This window comes from Lemur catta, chromosome 2, assembly GCF_020740605.2.
Source record: "Lemur catta isolate mLemCat1 chromosome 2, mLemCat1.pri, whole genome shotgun sequence".
In the NCBI taxonomy this organism is placed as follows: Eukaryota; Metazoa; Chordata; class Mammalia; order Primates; family Lemuridae; genus Lemur; species Lemur catta.
In genome coordinates, this window is record NC_059129.1 from 22,397,541 (window position 1) to 22,413,875 (window position 16,335).

Sequence of the window (16,335 nt, forward strand, 5' to 3'; positions counted from 1 at the left end):
CAAAACAGCATCTGCACATCCTAAGAATATCCATGCTCCAAACACAGACTGATCGATTTGTTTCCCTCTGAGGCCTTTCTTTGAAGGAAGTGAAATCTCGGTTTTATCTTGGTAACAATGAAGCTCCGACCACTCTGCAATACTGAGTACGGAGATGCGGATGGGGTAGGGTGCAGAGTTCTCACTGAGGATCTTGAAAAATCACAAAACTGCAACCCCTGCTGAAATGATCGATTCAGACAATGATAAGCAGGGGGTGCTCAGACCACGGGACATTGAAAGGGAGCCCATGGTTACCTTAGTGGCCCCGCCCGTCGATCTAGCACCACCGGAAGCAGGTCTACCAGATGTCTGGGCCTCCCCACGCGATGCAGGTAAAATATACCATATTGCCTTTCCTGCCAAGAGTTTCAATTCTGGGCCAGGCGCGGTGGCTCACGCCTGTAATCCTAGCACTCTGGGAGGCTGAGGCGGGTGGATCGCTCAAGGTCAGGAGTTCGAGACCAGCCTGAGCAAGAGTGAGACCCCATCTCTACTAAAAAAATAGAAACAAATTATCTGGCCAACTAAAAATACATACAGAAAAAAAAAAATTAGCCGGGCATGGTGGCGCATGCCTGTAGTCCCAGCTACTCGGGAGGCTGAGGCAGGAGGATCGCTTAAGCCCAGGAGTTTGAGGTTGCTGTGAGCTAGGCTGACACCACATCACTCACTCTAGCCCGGGCAACAGAGCGAGACTCTGTCCCCAAAAAAAAAAAAAAAAAAAGAGTTTCAATTCTGAATCTAATTAAGCCTCTGTAGGATAACTGTACTATCTAATATGGGAGCCACTAGCCACAAGTGGCTAATTAAATGCAAATTCATTAAAATTTAATTTAATTTAAAATTCAGTTCCTGCGTCACATCAGCCACATTTTGAATGCACAGTGGCACTAGGAATTATTGCTAATGTCAGGTGTGACAGTGGTAATGTGGTTATGGAAAATTCTCCCAGAGACCTACACCTCGGTTATCGTCCTTACCTACAAGAGATGTGTACTGAAGTGATGTCACCTCCGATTCATCTCCAAATACTTCGGCAAAAAGGAAAGAGATGAAGCAAATATGGCAAACATTAGTAATTGTTCACTTTAGGCTCTGGGTGCCCAGACCTTATTATATTACTCCCTCTGCTTTTATGAATGAAAGTTTTCATTGTAAGAGTAGTGGAATATTTATGTAATCTCAAAATATTCTCCCCGCCCCAATGCCATTAATTACCAAAAGAAATGGTAACTCTGTAAAGGAGAAACCTGGTGGGCACCAACTTAATCAAGTGATTGAGGTTAACATCCTCTGCAGGGACAGACTCAGGGAATGAACCTCCCGTTACGATGCACTTGGAAGGACACGCCATCACTTCCAACAAAAATGCGGAGCCTAAATCTAATCCCCCAGATTGAGGGACTGTCTACAAACAACTGGCCTGGATGCTTCAGAAATGTGAGTGGCCTGAGAGACAGAAGGAGGCTGGGGGAAAATTCTGAGCAGGCTGAAGGGCTGAGACAATGTGTGACCCTGGAGTCTGTATCACAGTAAACTGCCTGGAAGGGACGATTGGGACAGTTATTGGGGCCACTGGTAATATCCGAATATGAACTCTCCATTAGCATCATGGACTGAGCGTCTGTGTCCCCCCAAAATCCATATGTTGAAATCCTCACCCCTCAACGTGGTGGGGCCTCTGGCAGCTGATGAGGCCATGAGGGTGGGGCCCTCTTGAAGGGGATTAGTGCCCTTATAGGAAGAGGCCAGAAAGCTCATTTGCCCTCTTTCCACCCTGCGAGGGTGCAAGGAGAAGTCAGTGGCCACCTGCCACCTGGAGAAGAATCCATCCATGCTGACACCCTGACCTTGTACTTCTAGTTTCCAGAACTGTGAAAACTAGATGTCTGTTGTTTATAAGTCACTCAGTCTAGGGTACTTTGTAACAGCAACCTGAACAGGTTAAGATAATTCGAAGACAATATTGCATCAGTGCTAAATTTCCTTTTGGTTTTCCTGTTTCCTCTCACGTTGAATAAATGATCTGCCTACGTTACCATCTTCAGCTAGGTTTCCGTAGAATAATTTTTGAATTGCAGTAAGATACACACAACATAAAATTTACTATTTGAACTGTGTTGAAGTGTACAATTCAGTGTCCTCAAGTACATCCGGTGTTGTGCCAGGATCACCACCATCCATCTCCAGAACTTTTCCATCTTGCAAAACTGAAACTCTATCCCTGTGAAACGCTAACTCCCCATCCCCCTCACCCAGCCCCTGGCCACCACCATTCTGCATTCTGTCTCTGGCTCTGACTACTCTGGGGACCTCTTAAAAGTGGAATCACACAGCACTTGTCCTCTTGCATCTGGCTTATTTCACTTAGCATAGTGTCCTCGAGGTTCATCCAGACTGCAGCGTGGGTCAGAATGTCCTTCCCTTTTAAGGCTAAATTTCCTTATTTTGATCTCATTTCATAAGAGAGTGCCGGGGTCCTAAAGAAACAGACACTGAAGTGTCTGGGAATGAGGGGCGTGATGTCCACAGGGAACTCGCCCACAGCCCAGGAAATGAAGAGGAGCCCTGTCCCCATGCCGCACCTGCAGCTCTGGCCTCTCCTCCAGGCTCAGCCCTGTCTGCCCATCGGCCCCTGGAGATCCAGGGAACCCCGCCCTTGTTTACTGTTGTGGCAGTCCTTGAAGTAGCTTCGCTCCTTCTAGCTCCTCCCCCTGGAGCCCAAATCGTGCCACTCTCAGCTTAAAAGCCCTTAATGGTGCCACAGAGCCCAGAGAACAGCTGCTGGGTTTGTCTAGGGACCTTCGGGACCTGGCCCAGCATCCTCCCCACCGCCCCGTCTGCACTCCAGCCTGGCCAGATGCTCCCCTGGACACCTGCACTCCGCCTGCCACGCCCTCCCTCCCCAGGAATGTCCCTTCCCCCCCACCCTACCCCACCGGCCACCCCCACTCCTCCTGTGCATCCTGAAGGACACACCCCACAGTGCAACCTCTGTGGCTTCTCCTGTCCTGGGGTGGACACTCGTGGCTTTTACCGACTCAGCGTCCATTCCCCCTCATTCTTATGACAGAATAAGAATTCTCTGCTTCCATTTTTGGCAACCCCTGTCCTCCTCCAATTGGGGGGAAGCTGCACCCAACCTCCACCCCAGGCCATGCCGGACTCCCAACCTCCACGCTCCGAGAGAGGGGATGTGTTGCAGACTCGGTATGATCTGTCCCCTGACCCCAGTGATAAGTTCATGGACAGGCATGCAATCCAGGCCAGGATAAGGAGACTCGATTCCAGGGAAAAAGAAACTCTCATTCCCCAAGGGCTATGGGCAGTCCAGAGAATGGAGCCCTGGGGGAAGCAGGGCCAGGAGAAGCAGAGAGACTGTCTGGGTCCTCCTGAGGCTCCTGGATCCAGCTGTACCTGAACCCGATACTTCTGGTCTTTTTAGTTCTGGACACCAACATTTTTTTTCTTTTTTCCCTTTTCTCCTCCTCCTTTTTTTTCTCTCTCTCTCTCCCATTCCCTCCCCTTCCTTCCTTCCTTTTCTTCTTTTGATCTCTCTCTTTCTTTTTGCTTTAAGCTAGTTCAAACAGAGGCTCCTGTTACTTATAAGTGAGAGTCTTAAATTAACCCTCAAGCCCCTTGTCGCCAGGGCACTGAGACAGAAACCGTACGCATGTTCCCAGCACGTTTATCGGTATCTCGATTACAGCATTTGTCCACATGATATTATTAGAGGAGGGGACAAGTTCTGCATTTGATTCATTTTTGTGCCCCCAACCTCTGGCTCTCAATGAACCAACTAATCAACTGTGGGGAGTGGACAAAACTGGGACACCCAGCACGTGCCAGACCACGCTGGCCCCTCAGGGGACACAGGGGGGTTCAGACAGCCCCCAGCCTGCCTCTGCTCCACAAGGCCAGTTGTCCTGCTCGGGAGAGGCGAGCAGAGACGCAGGGCCTGTAGTGCCATTTCTGGGACTTCCCGAGGACTCGATTTGACATGTCAGAAAGGCCTGGGACTTGGGACAAACCTGGAAGGGCAGCTATGCCTGGGTGACTCTGAAGGTGTGTTTCCGCACTGCTGAGGACCTGGGGCTTCCGGACCAATCTCACTTCCTGTTTCTCTCTTCCTGCTGCACGTGGGCCAGCTCAGCTGTCAATCGAGGCGGAAAGCAACAAGCTGAGACCCGCTGGTGCTGAAAGGACAGCTCCCCGGGGCACAGGCACGGAGGCAACAGCCCAGACACCATATGGCATGAGCCCATCATTGAATTGGCACCTACTGTATGCCATTCTACATGCATTTGCTCACATCATCCCCCAAAGAATCCTGCGAGGAAGGCATCTTCACTCATCATGGTCTTGCCCACCCCAACACTCACACCGTCACCCGGCCACATCGCCACCTGAAGTGCTATCGTATAGTTACTGTCTGTTTCCTACACCCAAATGTGAGCTCCAAGAGGGCAGGGATTCGTCTTGGTCAGCCCTGTATCCCCGGCACCTAGAACAGCACCCAACGTATCATAGGCACTTGGCAATTACTGACTTGATGAATAAATGGAATAAAGATTTGTATTTTGTGCACCCAAGTGTCCAGGGTGAGGGTAGTGAATGTTCTCTGGGTGTCCTCATTTGGAGACCCAGTGTAGACCCCACCTCTCTCCCCAGCCCCTCCTGCCTCGCCCTGCAGGGATTATGAAAACCAGTCATAGAACCCTGGGCAGCCTGACCCCTCCGTGGTCCCCTTGTCTTCTGGTTGGTGAGATCTGCCCACAAGACAGAGCTGTGGGAAGTAACCCAGATCACCCCAGCCCTGACGCCTCAGGATCCTTGGTGGTCCCCAACTACTGCTTCAGCTGGACTTTTTGGGAGGAGGGGGAATGTCACCAGGGAGCTGGAGAACAAACGCCACCCTTGGCATGGTGCTCACTGTCTCATAGCTCAGCTTTCCTTAGAAGCAGACCCTGAGTGCAGTTGACTGGCATCCAGGTCTCTCTCTGGATGTGATCCTACAGGCAACAACTCCACTACGACTCTGTCAATTCTGTGATCAGTCAGGTCCCCCTTCTAGGCCAGAGGGACACATCCAACAGATATCAGGTCCACCCCACACAGCAGTGGAGGATCCCAGATCCAAGGAAGCCAAGAAACCAACTCCAGGCTCCCAGCCAGTGAGCTGCTCACTCGTCCTGCTGGAGCACCTGCCCTGCTGGAGCACCCACCCTGGAGCACCCGCCCTGCTGTAGCACCCACCCTGGAGCAACCGCCCTGCTGGAGCACTCACCCTGGAGCACCCGCCCTGCTGGAGCACCCACCCTGGAGCACCCGCCCTGCTGGAGCACCCAACCTGGAGCACCCACCCTGCTGGAGCACCCACCCATGCCAGGCCCTGGGCCATGTACCCCCTGTGCTCAGCATTTAGTCCCTCAGTAACTTTATGGTAGGTGTATCTTACCGATCCATTTTACGGATGAGGAAACGGAGGCTCGGACCCTCAGTCAACCCTATGAGGTTACTGCTACTATCATTTCCCATGTTTCAGGACAGGAAACTGAAGCGCAGAGAGGCCGTGTGGCACTCCCGAGATCACAGTCAGTAAGTGGGGGCCTCAGTGCAAACACGGGAGGCTGGATGCCAGAAGCCACACATGTTGTGCCACTCTACCCCCACGTCTTCACACTCTCCCCGAGTGCCACCCGTTCCCAGGGAACACAGGGAAGACACACCTGCTACCCACACCACCCCCGTGGGTACGATGAGGACAGGATGAATTGAATTAAACTTGTCCACAAAGGACCGAAGAATTGCAATGCGTGGAAACCCCACCCATTCAGTGTCAGGGCGTTGTGGGCCGAGAAATGGCTTTCCTTTCACACCGGTGCTATGGATCCAGCAGTACATTGTGGGCCAGGGTTTACAGGGCTCTCTTATCACAGACACAGCTAATATGCGAAAGGACCCTCGAGCACCTTGGTCCCTGGGGTCCTTGCTCATCACTGGCACAAGTCTGACCCATAATATTAAACATTCACTTTGTCACTGACACCAGACAGGCCCCAGGGAGGTACCTCTCTGCACCTCTTGTCCCGTGTCCTTGAAACAAAAGATAATTCTATACCCATACGATAGGATAATCGGCTTTGCAAAGTCAGGAAATTCTGACACGTGAAATAAGCCAGCCACAAAAAGACAAAGATTGTATGTTTCCACGCATTTGAGGTATCTAGAGTTATCCAATCCATAGAGACAGAAAGAATGGTGGTTGTCAGGGGCTGGGGGAGGGGAAATGGGGAGCGAGCGTTTGACGGGATTTCAGTCTGGGCAGATGAAAAAGTCCTGGCGGTGGAAGGTGGCGATGGTTACAAGACAATGCGCATGCGCTTCATGCCAATCAACCGTGCACTTAGAAATGGTTAGGATGGTAAGTTTCACATCATGTGCATTTTACCACGATAACAACAAGAAGACAGTTGTGCCCAAATGCTGCGGGGATTTGTGAGACGCGCCACAGGCGACACGGGAGATGGGGAGCAGTGGAAGCGCTCAGGTGAGAGAAGAGAAACTCATCCACCCATCAGGTTCTTCCTCTCAGGTAGCACGAACGACACAGGTTCCTGCTCAAGAAAGTGTCATTTCCCGACTGCCGGTTTCAGAGCCACTCACGCATGGCCTTGGTTATTTCCAACAGGTGCACGTGGCAGCCGGGAACGCTGCAATAGTGATACACCCCTGTCACTCCCGCACCCTGTCACTCCCGCACTCGTACGTGTGTCAGGCCAGACTTCGCTTGCATAAAACACGATTCCCGTTCCTTACACTGGCAACCAGATGGGCAGCAAACCCCCAGCATTGAGGGGTTCCGTTTTCATAAGATTCAGTCCCATTTTCAAAACAATCAGATATAATAGTTCAGCTTTATTTTACTTTGGACTTTAATTTTATGCTTATTAATCTCAATTTATATTTTGCCTTTTAAGTTGAATAGAGCATTTTGGATACTTTAGAATAAAAGTAATTTAAATTTTTCCATTACTTAAAATATACTTTAAATTTGTGGGGCTTCTTTTTATTATTTTGTACTTTTTTTTTTTTTTTTTTTTTTGGAGACACAGTCTCACTCTGTCGCCTGGGTTAGAGTGCAGTGGCGTCATCATAGCTCACTGCAACCTGAAACTCCTGGGTTCACAAGATCCTCCTGCCTCAGCCTCCCAAGTAGCTGGGACTACAGGCACATGCCACCACACCTGGCTAATTTTTTCTATTTTTTGTAGAGACGGGGATCTCACTCTTGCTCAGGCTGGTCCTGAACTTCTGGCCTCAAACAATCCTCACGTCTCGGCCTCTGAGAGTGCTAGGATTACAGGCATGACCCACCACACCCTGCCTACTTTGTACATTTTAATCTTTTAGACCACTGCTCTCCAAGAGAAATTTCTGCAGTGATGGAGATGTTGTCTGTCTATGTTGTCCAATATGGTAACCACTGGCCACATGTGGTTACTGAGCACTTGAAATGTGACCAGACAGGTGAGAAGCTGGCTTGTTGATTCTATTTAATTTTAATGAATTTAGATTTAAATATAAATAACCACAAGTGCCTAGTACTACCGTATTGAATGGCACAGCTTTAGATTATTACTGTTAATAGCACACAAACTTAAGTAAAAATCATGACTATAAATAACATAGTCAATGATTTTGCTGCAATGAAGTCAAGAAAAAAATAAATTGCATGCAAGACATAGCAATTAATAAATCATGCGTGTCTTTCTTCTATTACTCATCTAAGCATCGCTGGCCCAGCAACGAATGCTAAGACGTGTATTAATAACAAACTCAGTCATCTTTGATACTGGTCAGTCTTCAGTCATGTAGCAGCCACTGTTTAGAGAGTGCTCAATTTTGTCACTATAGAAATATATTTGTCACAAAGGCACACAGCACCTCTCTCATTGAAAAGCTTGCCAGCTTGATTTTTAACTTTAGATAATCAGACACATGGTCTGTGAGCTCCCACTGCATACTTGCTCCTGTCCTGCAAATGTCTGGGCTGGACCAGTCAGGGAATGGATGGAGAAGGCCGACCCACAGATGGCATGTCCCGAAAGCCCTGCCAGCCCCTGCAAGGGCATGGGCAGCGTGGAGAACGCTGAATTTCAATCCCTGCGTCCCGTGGGGAGTAAACCATCGCGTTAGATCCCGTGTTGGAGCACTTGCTCTGGAACTGTCGGTCATTATGGTTATAATTCTCCCCACGGCTGGCCCTGGCATTATTAACGTGGGAGGCAGAGAAGAAAAGAAGACATTGAGACCACCCTGAGTGTGAATCCTTCCATGTGCTGAGACCTGGGTGAACCAAACAGGGGTAAGAAATGCACCCCTTCCCATAACTGCGGGAACGATTAGAGGAGCCGGTGTTGGGAAGTGCTCGGCCCGAGGCCTGGCACGAGGTCAGACCTCATCTCCTCCACCCCAGGCAGCCCTGCGAGGGACCAGCCCACGGTCACCCAGCAAGGCAGAAGCTGGTGAAACACACTTCTGCACCCCCCCTTCCCCACACACTCGCAGAAACCTGCCGAAGTTGGAGAGACCCTTGCCACGATTAAAGGACTGCTCACATAGCCCCACAGATCTTGAGAAACTTGCTTTTTACAAACTGCCTCAAATCCTCTCTGGAAAGAGACAGACTGTAAATCACAATAACTATGACATTGATAACCACCACCTTCGAGCACCCAAGTGTATACTAGGTGCTATGATAGATGCTTCACATATATTATCTTAATCATCTTAAGAACAAAACATGTTCTTATAGAACCCAAGACCTTGCAAAATATTAGAGTCCTAGCTGGAGTATGATTGGTTCTAAGTGGCTTCAAAGGGACATTTAGGTAGCAAGATGGGGAACCAAATCTATACAAGGCCAGTCAGGGCCACCATGGGCCTTATCCCAACCTCAGCGAGGGCAAAATTAAAGCACAATCTTCAAGGTCCTCTCCGTGGGACAAACTGGTAACTGACCTTTGTCTGCGTGGCCTTAGGAGAAACTCCAAGTCCTGGACAAGAACCTCATCGACTGTGGGGACCATTCTCAGTCGGGGACCACCTGACTCAGTCATTGCCAACCAGCCAGCGTGTGGACATTACATAGAACTTGTAAACCACAGGACTTGGCTAGTGCCCAGAACTGACAGCAGGTCAAGAATGTTTCTGCACAGTAAATTCTCCTGCACACTGGTGCCCTGCTGCAGAGATGTCCCCAGCAGCGTTATTTACAGAAGTAGAATCCAGGAAACAACCTAAGTGTCCAAAAGTGGGAAATAAATAAAGCAGGCTATGACAAGGAGACGGACTGTGAAGCACACATCCAGCTGAGGTTGCAAATAATGATTGAAGATAAGAGAAAGAGGATTGCAGCAGGTCGAATTTTTAAAATTAAGATACGATGCTGTATATGGAGTATCAGCTATTTTTTAAAATGCATAGAAAAATGACTGGGATAAAACACACCAAACTGTTAACAGTGATGGGATGGTGGGGTCACTGCTGCTCTCATTCTTATACCTACTTTGCATTATTTAAATAATTTTCTCCAAGGAGCATGTGTTGCAATTATAACCATAAAGTTGCTTTATGCCCAGTGTCACACAGCCAGTATCCATTCAACCGATTTTGACTGGTACCAACTCAGATGCCCAGTGCTGTTCTGGGCGTGGATGGGGGCAGGGGGACAGCAACAGACAGACAGCTGGATACACTTGCCCCCCTTGCAGTTGCACGTGGCCTTGTGAATAGGTCTCACCCATGGGAAGTGAGCAGTGTGTGACCTTCCAGGGCACAAAAAATCCTGCTTGTTTTTCCTCTCAAGTCAAGAAATAGAATATTGCCAGGGCATAGAAGCACCCTGCGTGCCCTCCCCAACACCAACCCCTTCCCTCCCTCCCTTAGAGTTAACCCTGACCAGCTTTTTACATACTTTCCTATGCATTCCTCAACAATATGGTGGTTTTGCCTGTTTTTGAGTGTTGAATGTTTAGATTCATATGCTCTTACGTGTTTTGCGATCACTTGACATGTCTGTGAAATTTATCCATATCGTTGCCTGGAGCTGGAGTTCGCCTTCATTGCTGGGTACTACTCCGTTGTATGAATACATAGCACACCCATTCTACCCATGACGGACATCTGGGACGTCCCAGGGTCTTGCTTACCATGAACAATGCTGCTGAGAAGATTCCTGCCCGTCTCCCCCAGTGCACGTGGGTATGACCCCAGAAAAGAATGGCCATGTCTTAGGTTGTGCACATGTCCAACTTTACAAGATAATTCTTGCCTTCCAAAGTCGTGATAATAGTATTGTTAGACTTCTTACGTGCTGAATATTCAAATGTATCTCGTTTCACATTCCCTTGATCACCACTGAGAGTGAGCTGCTGTCACCGGCTTATTGCCCATTTGCGTTCTCTCTTCCAAGAAGCGCTCGTGTGCGTCTTTTATATTTCCTATTGGGTTATTTGTCTTTTTCTTATTGTAATTCTCTGTATATTTTGGATATTCATTATTTGTTGGTTAACCCGTTGCAAATATGTCCCTCAAGTTTGTGGCTTGTCTTCTACTTTCTTCTTGGCATTTTTTGATGAATAGAAACTTAATTTTTAATGTAGTCTAGTTTATCAATCTTTTCCTTTATGGTTTGTGTTTTATGTGCCTTCAGAAATCTTTACTTACCCTGAAGTCCAAAAGCTATTCTTTTATATATTCTAAAAGTTTTCAAGTTTTTATTTATTTCAATGTTAAACCTTTAATCCATCTAGAAATGTTCTTTCTATATGGTGTGAGGTAGGGGTCTAGTTTTATTGTTGCCATCTGGATAACCAATTGTATCAGTCCCATTTATCCAATAGACTATCCTTGTCTAGTTGGATAGGCAATGCCACCTTTTTCAAAAATAAAATGCCTTTATATGCATGGGTCTGTTTCAGGTCCATTTTGTTCCCTTGGGCAATTTGCCTAGCCCTGCACCAACACCACACCAAATTCTTATAGCTTTATATAAGTATATTTCTTGATGTAGAAAAAACATTCTGGGTGGCTGGATGGTTACTTACATCAAGGACTCTAGGTTAGAATCTAGGGATCAACTGGTCCTGCCATCCATTGGGAAACAAAGGCTCAGAAAGGGAGGGCATCTTTTGCAGTATCACACAGCATTTAACCAGGAAAAGTCATCTCTCACCATGGAGAATATTCAATATGATAGACACTAGCCACATGTGACCATTGTGCACTTGAAACATGACTAGTCCAAATTTAAATGGACTGTAAGTATAAAATACCCACCAGATGTTGAACACTTGTGGTGAAAAGAAGAACGTAAAATATGTCATGAATAATTTGTTCATATTGATTACATATTAAAGTCATAGTGCTTTGGATATTAAGAGTAAACTAAAATATGGTCTTTTTTTTTTTTTTTGAGACAGAGTCTCATTCTATTGCCCACAGTCAAGTACAGTGGTGTCATCACAAGTCACTGTAACCTCAAACTCCTGGACTCAAGCAATCCTCCTGCCTCAGTCTCCTGAGAAGCTGGGACTATGGGCATACTCCACCATACCTGGCTAATTTTTCTGTATTTTGTAGAGACGGGGTCTCACTATGTTGCTCAGGCTGGTCTTGAACCTCTTAATCTCAAGTGATCCTCCTGCCTTGGCCTCCCAAACTGCTAGGATTACAGGCATGAGCCACCACACCCTGCCTTAAAATATAGTTTAAAAATTAATTTCACCTGTTTCGTTTGACCTTCTTATAACAAATGGAGTATCTGGCACACAGTAAACTCAATGGCCACTAGAAAATTTAAAATGACATCTGTGGCTTGTCCATCTCTAATGGACAGCACTGGGTTATATTATTAAATTCATTCAATCAAGAAGCTTTTATTAAGGACTTAATTTGTGGACTGCACTGTAGTAAGGGCTGCATGACAAGGAAAGGAACAGAAAATAACTGTAATTGACGCAGTCCATTTCCCCACTGGACCCATCACCCACGGAAGCTGCACCAGCCCAGGCATGAAAGACTGGCCTCCGTCCCAGCTGGAGAGCTCCATTCCCATTACAGATGGGGCAACTTGGGTCTCCAGATCCAGAGATCATTTAGATCAACTCTCCTGTCTTTACAGATCAACCAGCTAAGGTCAAGAGAGGTTGAGATACCTACCCAAGATCACACAGCAGGTGCAGGACAGGCAAGGGCCTATTGCAGAGGCTTCAGAGCTCCTTCCTTTGGTGACTACATCTGCAGCCTTGAACCCAGGGCTGCTTCGTTCCTGGTGAACACTCCACCAACTTGTATCTCACAACAGCACTCAAAACCCTTGAGAGTGGGCCTTTGAAAGTCGAAGTGCCCACTCCAGAGAAGCCCCTGGCAGATGTGTGCAGCCAGCCCCGCCCAGGATCCAGCAGTGGGAAAATCTGTAGAAACTCACAAGCCCCTCCCATGCATCACCTTTCTGGGTGGGATTCCCCAGCCTTACAAAGGACACACTCACAATGCCCCCCAGGGTGGGATGGGGGGACAGAGTGAGACTGAGAGGCAAGGGCTCAGTCCTGCCCCCAGCCTTCCCTCCCCTGGGCGCCATCCTAGCCCTGTGTCTGTTGGTCAGGCTGTGCTCAGCTTGCCCAGAACTTGCAGAGACTTCGTGAGCACCACGGACTCTCAACAACCTCCTGGAGATAGTGCACCACGTTGATGTGAGTAGGAAAAATGATGCCACCTGTCTCACATTCACCACCGCCTGGGAGCCTCGGCGCTCACCTGGCTCCTCCCCTGTGAAGGCAGGAGGCCTGAGGTGGGGAGGGGGGAAAGGTGACCCGGAGGGCAGGCTGGATGCCCCCTCCAGAAAAACCCTGAGGGCTGCCCCCACCAAAACAGCCTGTCCTGTCCTCCCCGGAAACCCCTGGGGACCCAGGGCAACTTCAGGAGAGGGTTTTCATGCGAGTGTCCAGGCAAGCACACTCCGCCACAAAATTTCAGTGCAATTTAATCATTGTTAACCCCCACCCCATCCCGCAGCCCCTTAATCGGAAATCCAAGCAACAGGAGCTTAACTTCTGCTCAGCAATCCCGTGGTAGGATGTGCTATCTCCATTTTACAAAAGGAACCGAGGCTCAGAGGGGCTCACGCTGTGAAAACATCAGGATGTGCAGGCCTCAGTTTCCCCACCTGAAAAGGGACTTCCGACTTGCTAAGAGGGTGGGCAGAGGCGGTGCAAACGCCCTTTACTGTTAACAACAGCGCCCGACAGATTTTGAGCGGTTCTGGGCTCCAGGCACCGTGCAAAGTGCTTTCCAAGGACCGGCTCACTTAATCCTCACGGGGATCCTAGGGATGGGGACTCTCATTACGTCCGTCTTGTGAACGTGGAAACTGAGGTCCAGAGAGGCGAAGCGACTCGGCCAAGGGCGCCCCGCTACGAGGGGAGGCGCCGGGATCCGCGCTGCCGGCGAGCCCGGGCGCGAACGCGACTCAACTGCGGGGCCGAGGCTGCCCCGGCGCCGGCTTCCTCGGGCCGCGCTGGGGGGTCCACCTGTCACCCCGCGGTCCCAGCAGCGAGGCCCGGGCCGCCCGGCCCCGCCGCCCCCGGCTCACCTCGCGTATTTCGTCTTCTGGAAATCCAGCAGCCGGGGCGCGAACATCGCGGCGCTTCCATCGGCACCCAGCTCGGGGCTCGGACCCGGGAACCTGGGGAGCCGCGGGCGGGCGGCGCGGGCGGCCGAGCAGCAGGTTGGAGGGCGCAGGCGGGGGCGCGGCGGGGCCGGAGCCCGAGCGGGAGCCACAGCCGCAGGCGCCCGGGCCGCCGCCGCCAAATCCCGAGCAGATGGTGGCGGGGGCGGGACGGGGGGGCAGGGGGCGGGGCGAGAGACCGGGTTGGGGGGACGCGGGCGGGGCGGGGGCAGAGCGGCGGGGGCGAGAGCTCTGGGGGCGGAGGGGGCTCCGGCGGCGCGCGCCGCCCATTTCCCGTCCCCGGGCGCCGGCCCCTGCCCCCTGCCCTCGCGGGGGTTGGGGCGGCGCGAAGTGGAGGGGACCTCCGAAGCCGGTGCCTGCCCGACCCTCCGCCCGTGGTCCTTCGGCGAGCAGAAGGCGGCCTGGACCGGACAGAGCCGCCGGCACCCCGCGGGCCCGGGCTGGGCTGGCAGGGACAGGGGTCCCCTGCGTGGCCCGCCCCAGAGCGCCCCCCCCGCAATGGCCCGTCCTCCCGGCGCCCCGCGCCACCCGCCTTCGTGTCCCTGCGAGGTGCGACGGCCCCAGGGACCCGCCCGGGAAGGGCCGCGGCCTCCGGGGACCCTGATGACCCCGAGGCGGGGACGTTTGGCTCTGGTTGTGGGATACCGGCGTACCCAGGATCTGTCCCCACCCCACCCCTGACCTTCCACAAAACCCAGCTTTCTCCTTTAGGAGACCTTGGCCCGGCTCCTTGTGGAAGGCTGGACACCCTGGGGGGCTGACGGAGGCCAGACAGCTTTCCACGTAGGGGAAACGTCCACGCCACCTGGGAGACCCAAGGACCGTCCCCAAATTGAAGGGAAGGACCCTCCTTCCCACACACTTCACAAATCTTCCCCTCCGCTCCCTTCATTCCCAAGCCCCGGCTCCCCGTTACTTTTTATAACAAGGCTTTATTTGAGGTCCTACTACGCGTTCAGAAGATAATCCCGCCCACGCCCTCTGCCCCAAGGCAGCCAGAACAAGAAGGAAAAAGACAAAAGGACTCCATCTGATTCATTTCTGTGTTCCAAATGCTGGGCACAGGTGGGCACACACCTGTATTGGTGAGGACCACAAAGGTTACAGGTAGATGCATTCAGAGGCCATTGCAGGGCTGGGGGGGTGGAGGTGCAGGGGGTACAGGGGTGCTTAGGAGGCAAAACCCACTAGACTCTAAAGGTGGATTAGACTGGGGGTGAGAGGGACAGAGGAGTCAGGGAGGGACCCCCAGGTTTCCAGCTGCCCCCTGGGTAAGTACTGGTGCTCCTGGTGGGAGGACCCAGCTAGAAGGATTTAGAGCGGTGGGTTTCAACTTGCTCATCTCGACCTGCTAGAGCTGTGACTTCCAGTAGGACAAACGCCAGCCTCACGTGACTGTGTACATGCTCAGTAAGATGAAGTGAAATAAAAAATGCAGTTCCTCATCACACTAGCCACATGCGGCTGGTGGCTACCAAATCGGACCGTTTCCAACCTCAGAGTTCCACGGCACAGCGCTGCGCTGTGAGATCACAGCGTCAACTCAGTGCTGAGCAGCTCTTAAAAACCAAATGAGACAGAAGAAACAACCGAGGGAGCATTTGTGCATAGTGAGGATAAGTCATGTTCGTGAAACTTCGGTTTCAATTGCTTGTATACATTTGGGTGTCCTGGCTGGGCTGGGACATGTGCTTCTTAGCACAGTCACAAAACAAGTGAGGCTCACGATCAGCGCCTCTCATCCCCTCGTGTCACCTTGTATTTCATAGCTTCTGCCCTGACCTTGACCTTGACCCGTCACTGTTGCTCTGACCCCACGGGCCCAGGTCTCACTGTCAGGTGCAGTAGGACACACCTGGCCCCAGGTACCAGCAGCACCTTCCCAGAACAGCCCCTGCAAGGTGCAAGGCAGCCCCGGGGCTGGAGCCCTTTCTCCCCAGGGAATCCAGGCCCGGCTGGGGCAGCCGCTGGTGACCACAGCTCCCAGGAGGCTGGGGCTGCACCTCCTAGGGCCGCTGGCCTCCTCCTAGCTCCCGCCTGCCACTGACCTTCAAACAGTGGGATCTTCAGGACCCCTGAATTGAAACACAAGCCTAGAAATGGATTTTCCTCTTCTCCAAGAGCAAAAGAAGTTGAATAAAAAATAAGTTACTATTTTTACTGCCGGGATCCAGTTGTTATGGCAACCAAGGACCTGACTCCTGCTCAGAGTCTCGGGGTTTGGACTGTGCCTAGGGGAGGAGGCGGGGTGGGGGCGTGGGGCCGGCGGCAGGGTTGCCCCCGATAAAAGTCCAACTCCGCTCACCTGCCTGCTGCCCTCCCCACGACGTGGGCTCCCTGGGGGCCGGCTCCCCTCCTGCCAGCTCTGTGGTCTCGGCTCAGCCCAGCCTTGTCACCAAAGCCTCTCTCCTTCACACCCTGGAGTGGGGGACCATGCCCTCACTTCCAGGTGGAACTTGCGGCCCTGCCTCAGGGACAACTCATGCTAAGTAGATCAGCCCCTCAACCTCACCTGGCCCAAACCCACCCGCCCTCCCTGC

At 51.3% G+C, this 16,335-nt stretch overlaps 1 protein-coding gene across 1 annotated transcript in view; it reads right to left on the reverse strand.

Annotated features, from left to right (window-relative positions):
- Positions 1 to 13,841, reverse strand: part of MMD2 (monocyte to macrophage differentiation associated 2) — a 45,941-nt gene extending 32,100 nt beyond the window's left edge. The window contains exon 1 of the mRNA XM_045541245.1: positions 13,700 to 13,841. Within this exon, the coding sequence (XP_045397201.1) occupies positions 13,700 to 13,746 (47 nt within the window). The 5' untranslated portion in view covers positions 13,747 to 13,841. The remainder of the gene's footprint in view (positions 1 to 13,699) is intronic.
- Positions 13,842 to 16,335: the final 2,494 nt, after the last annotated feature.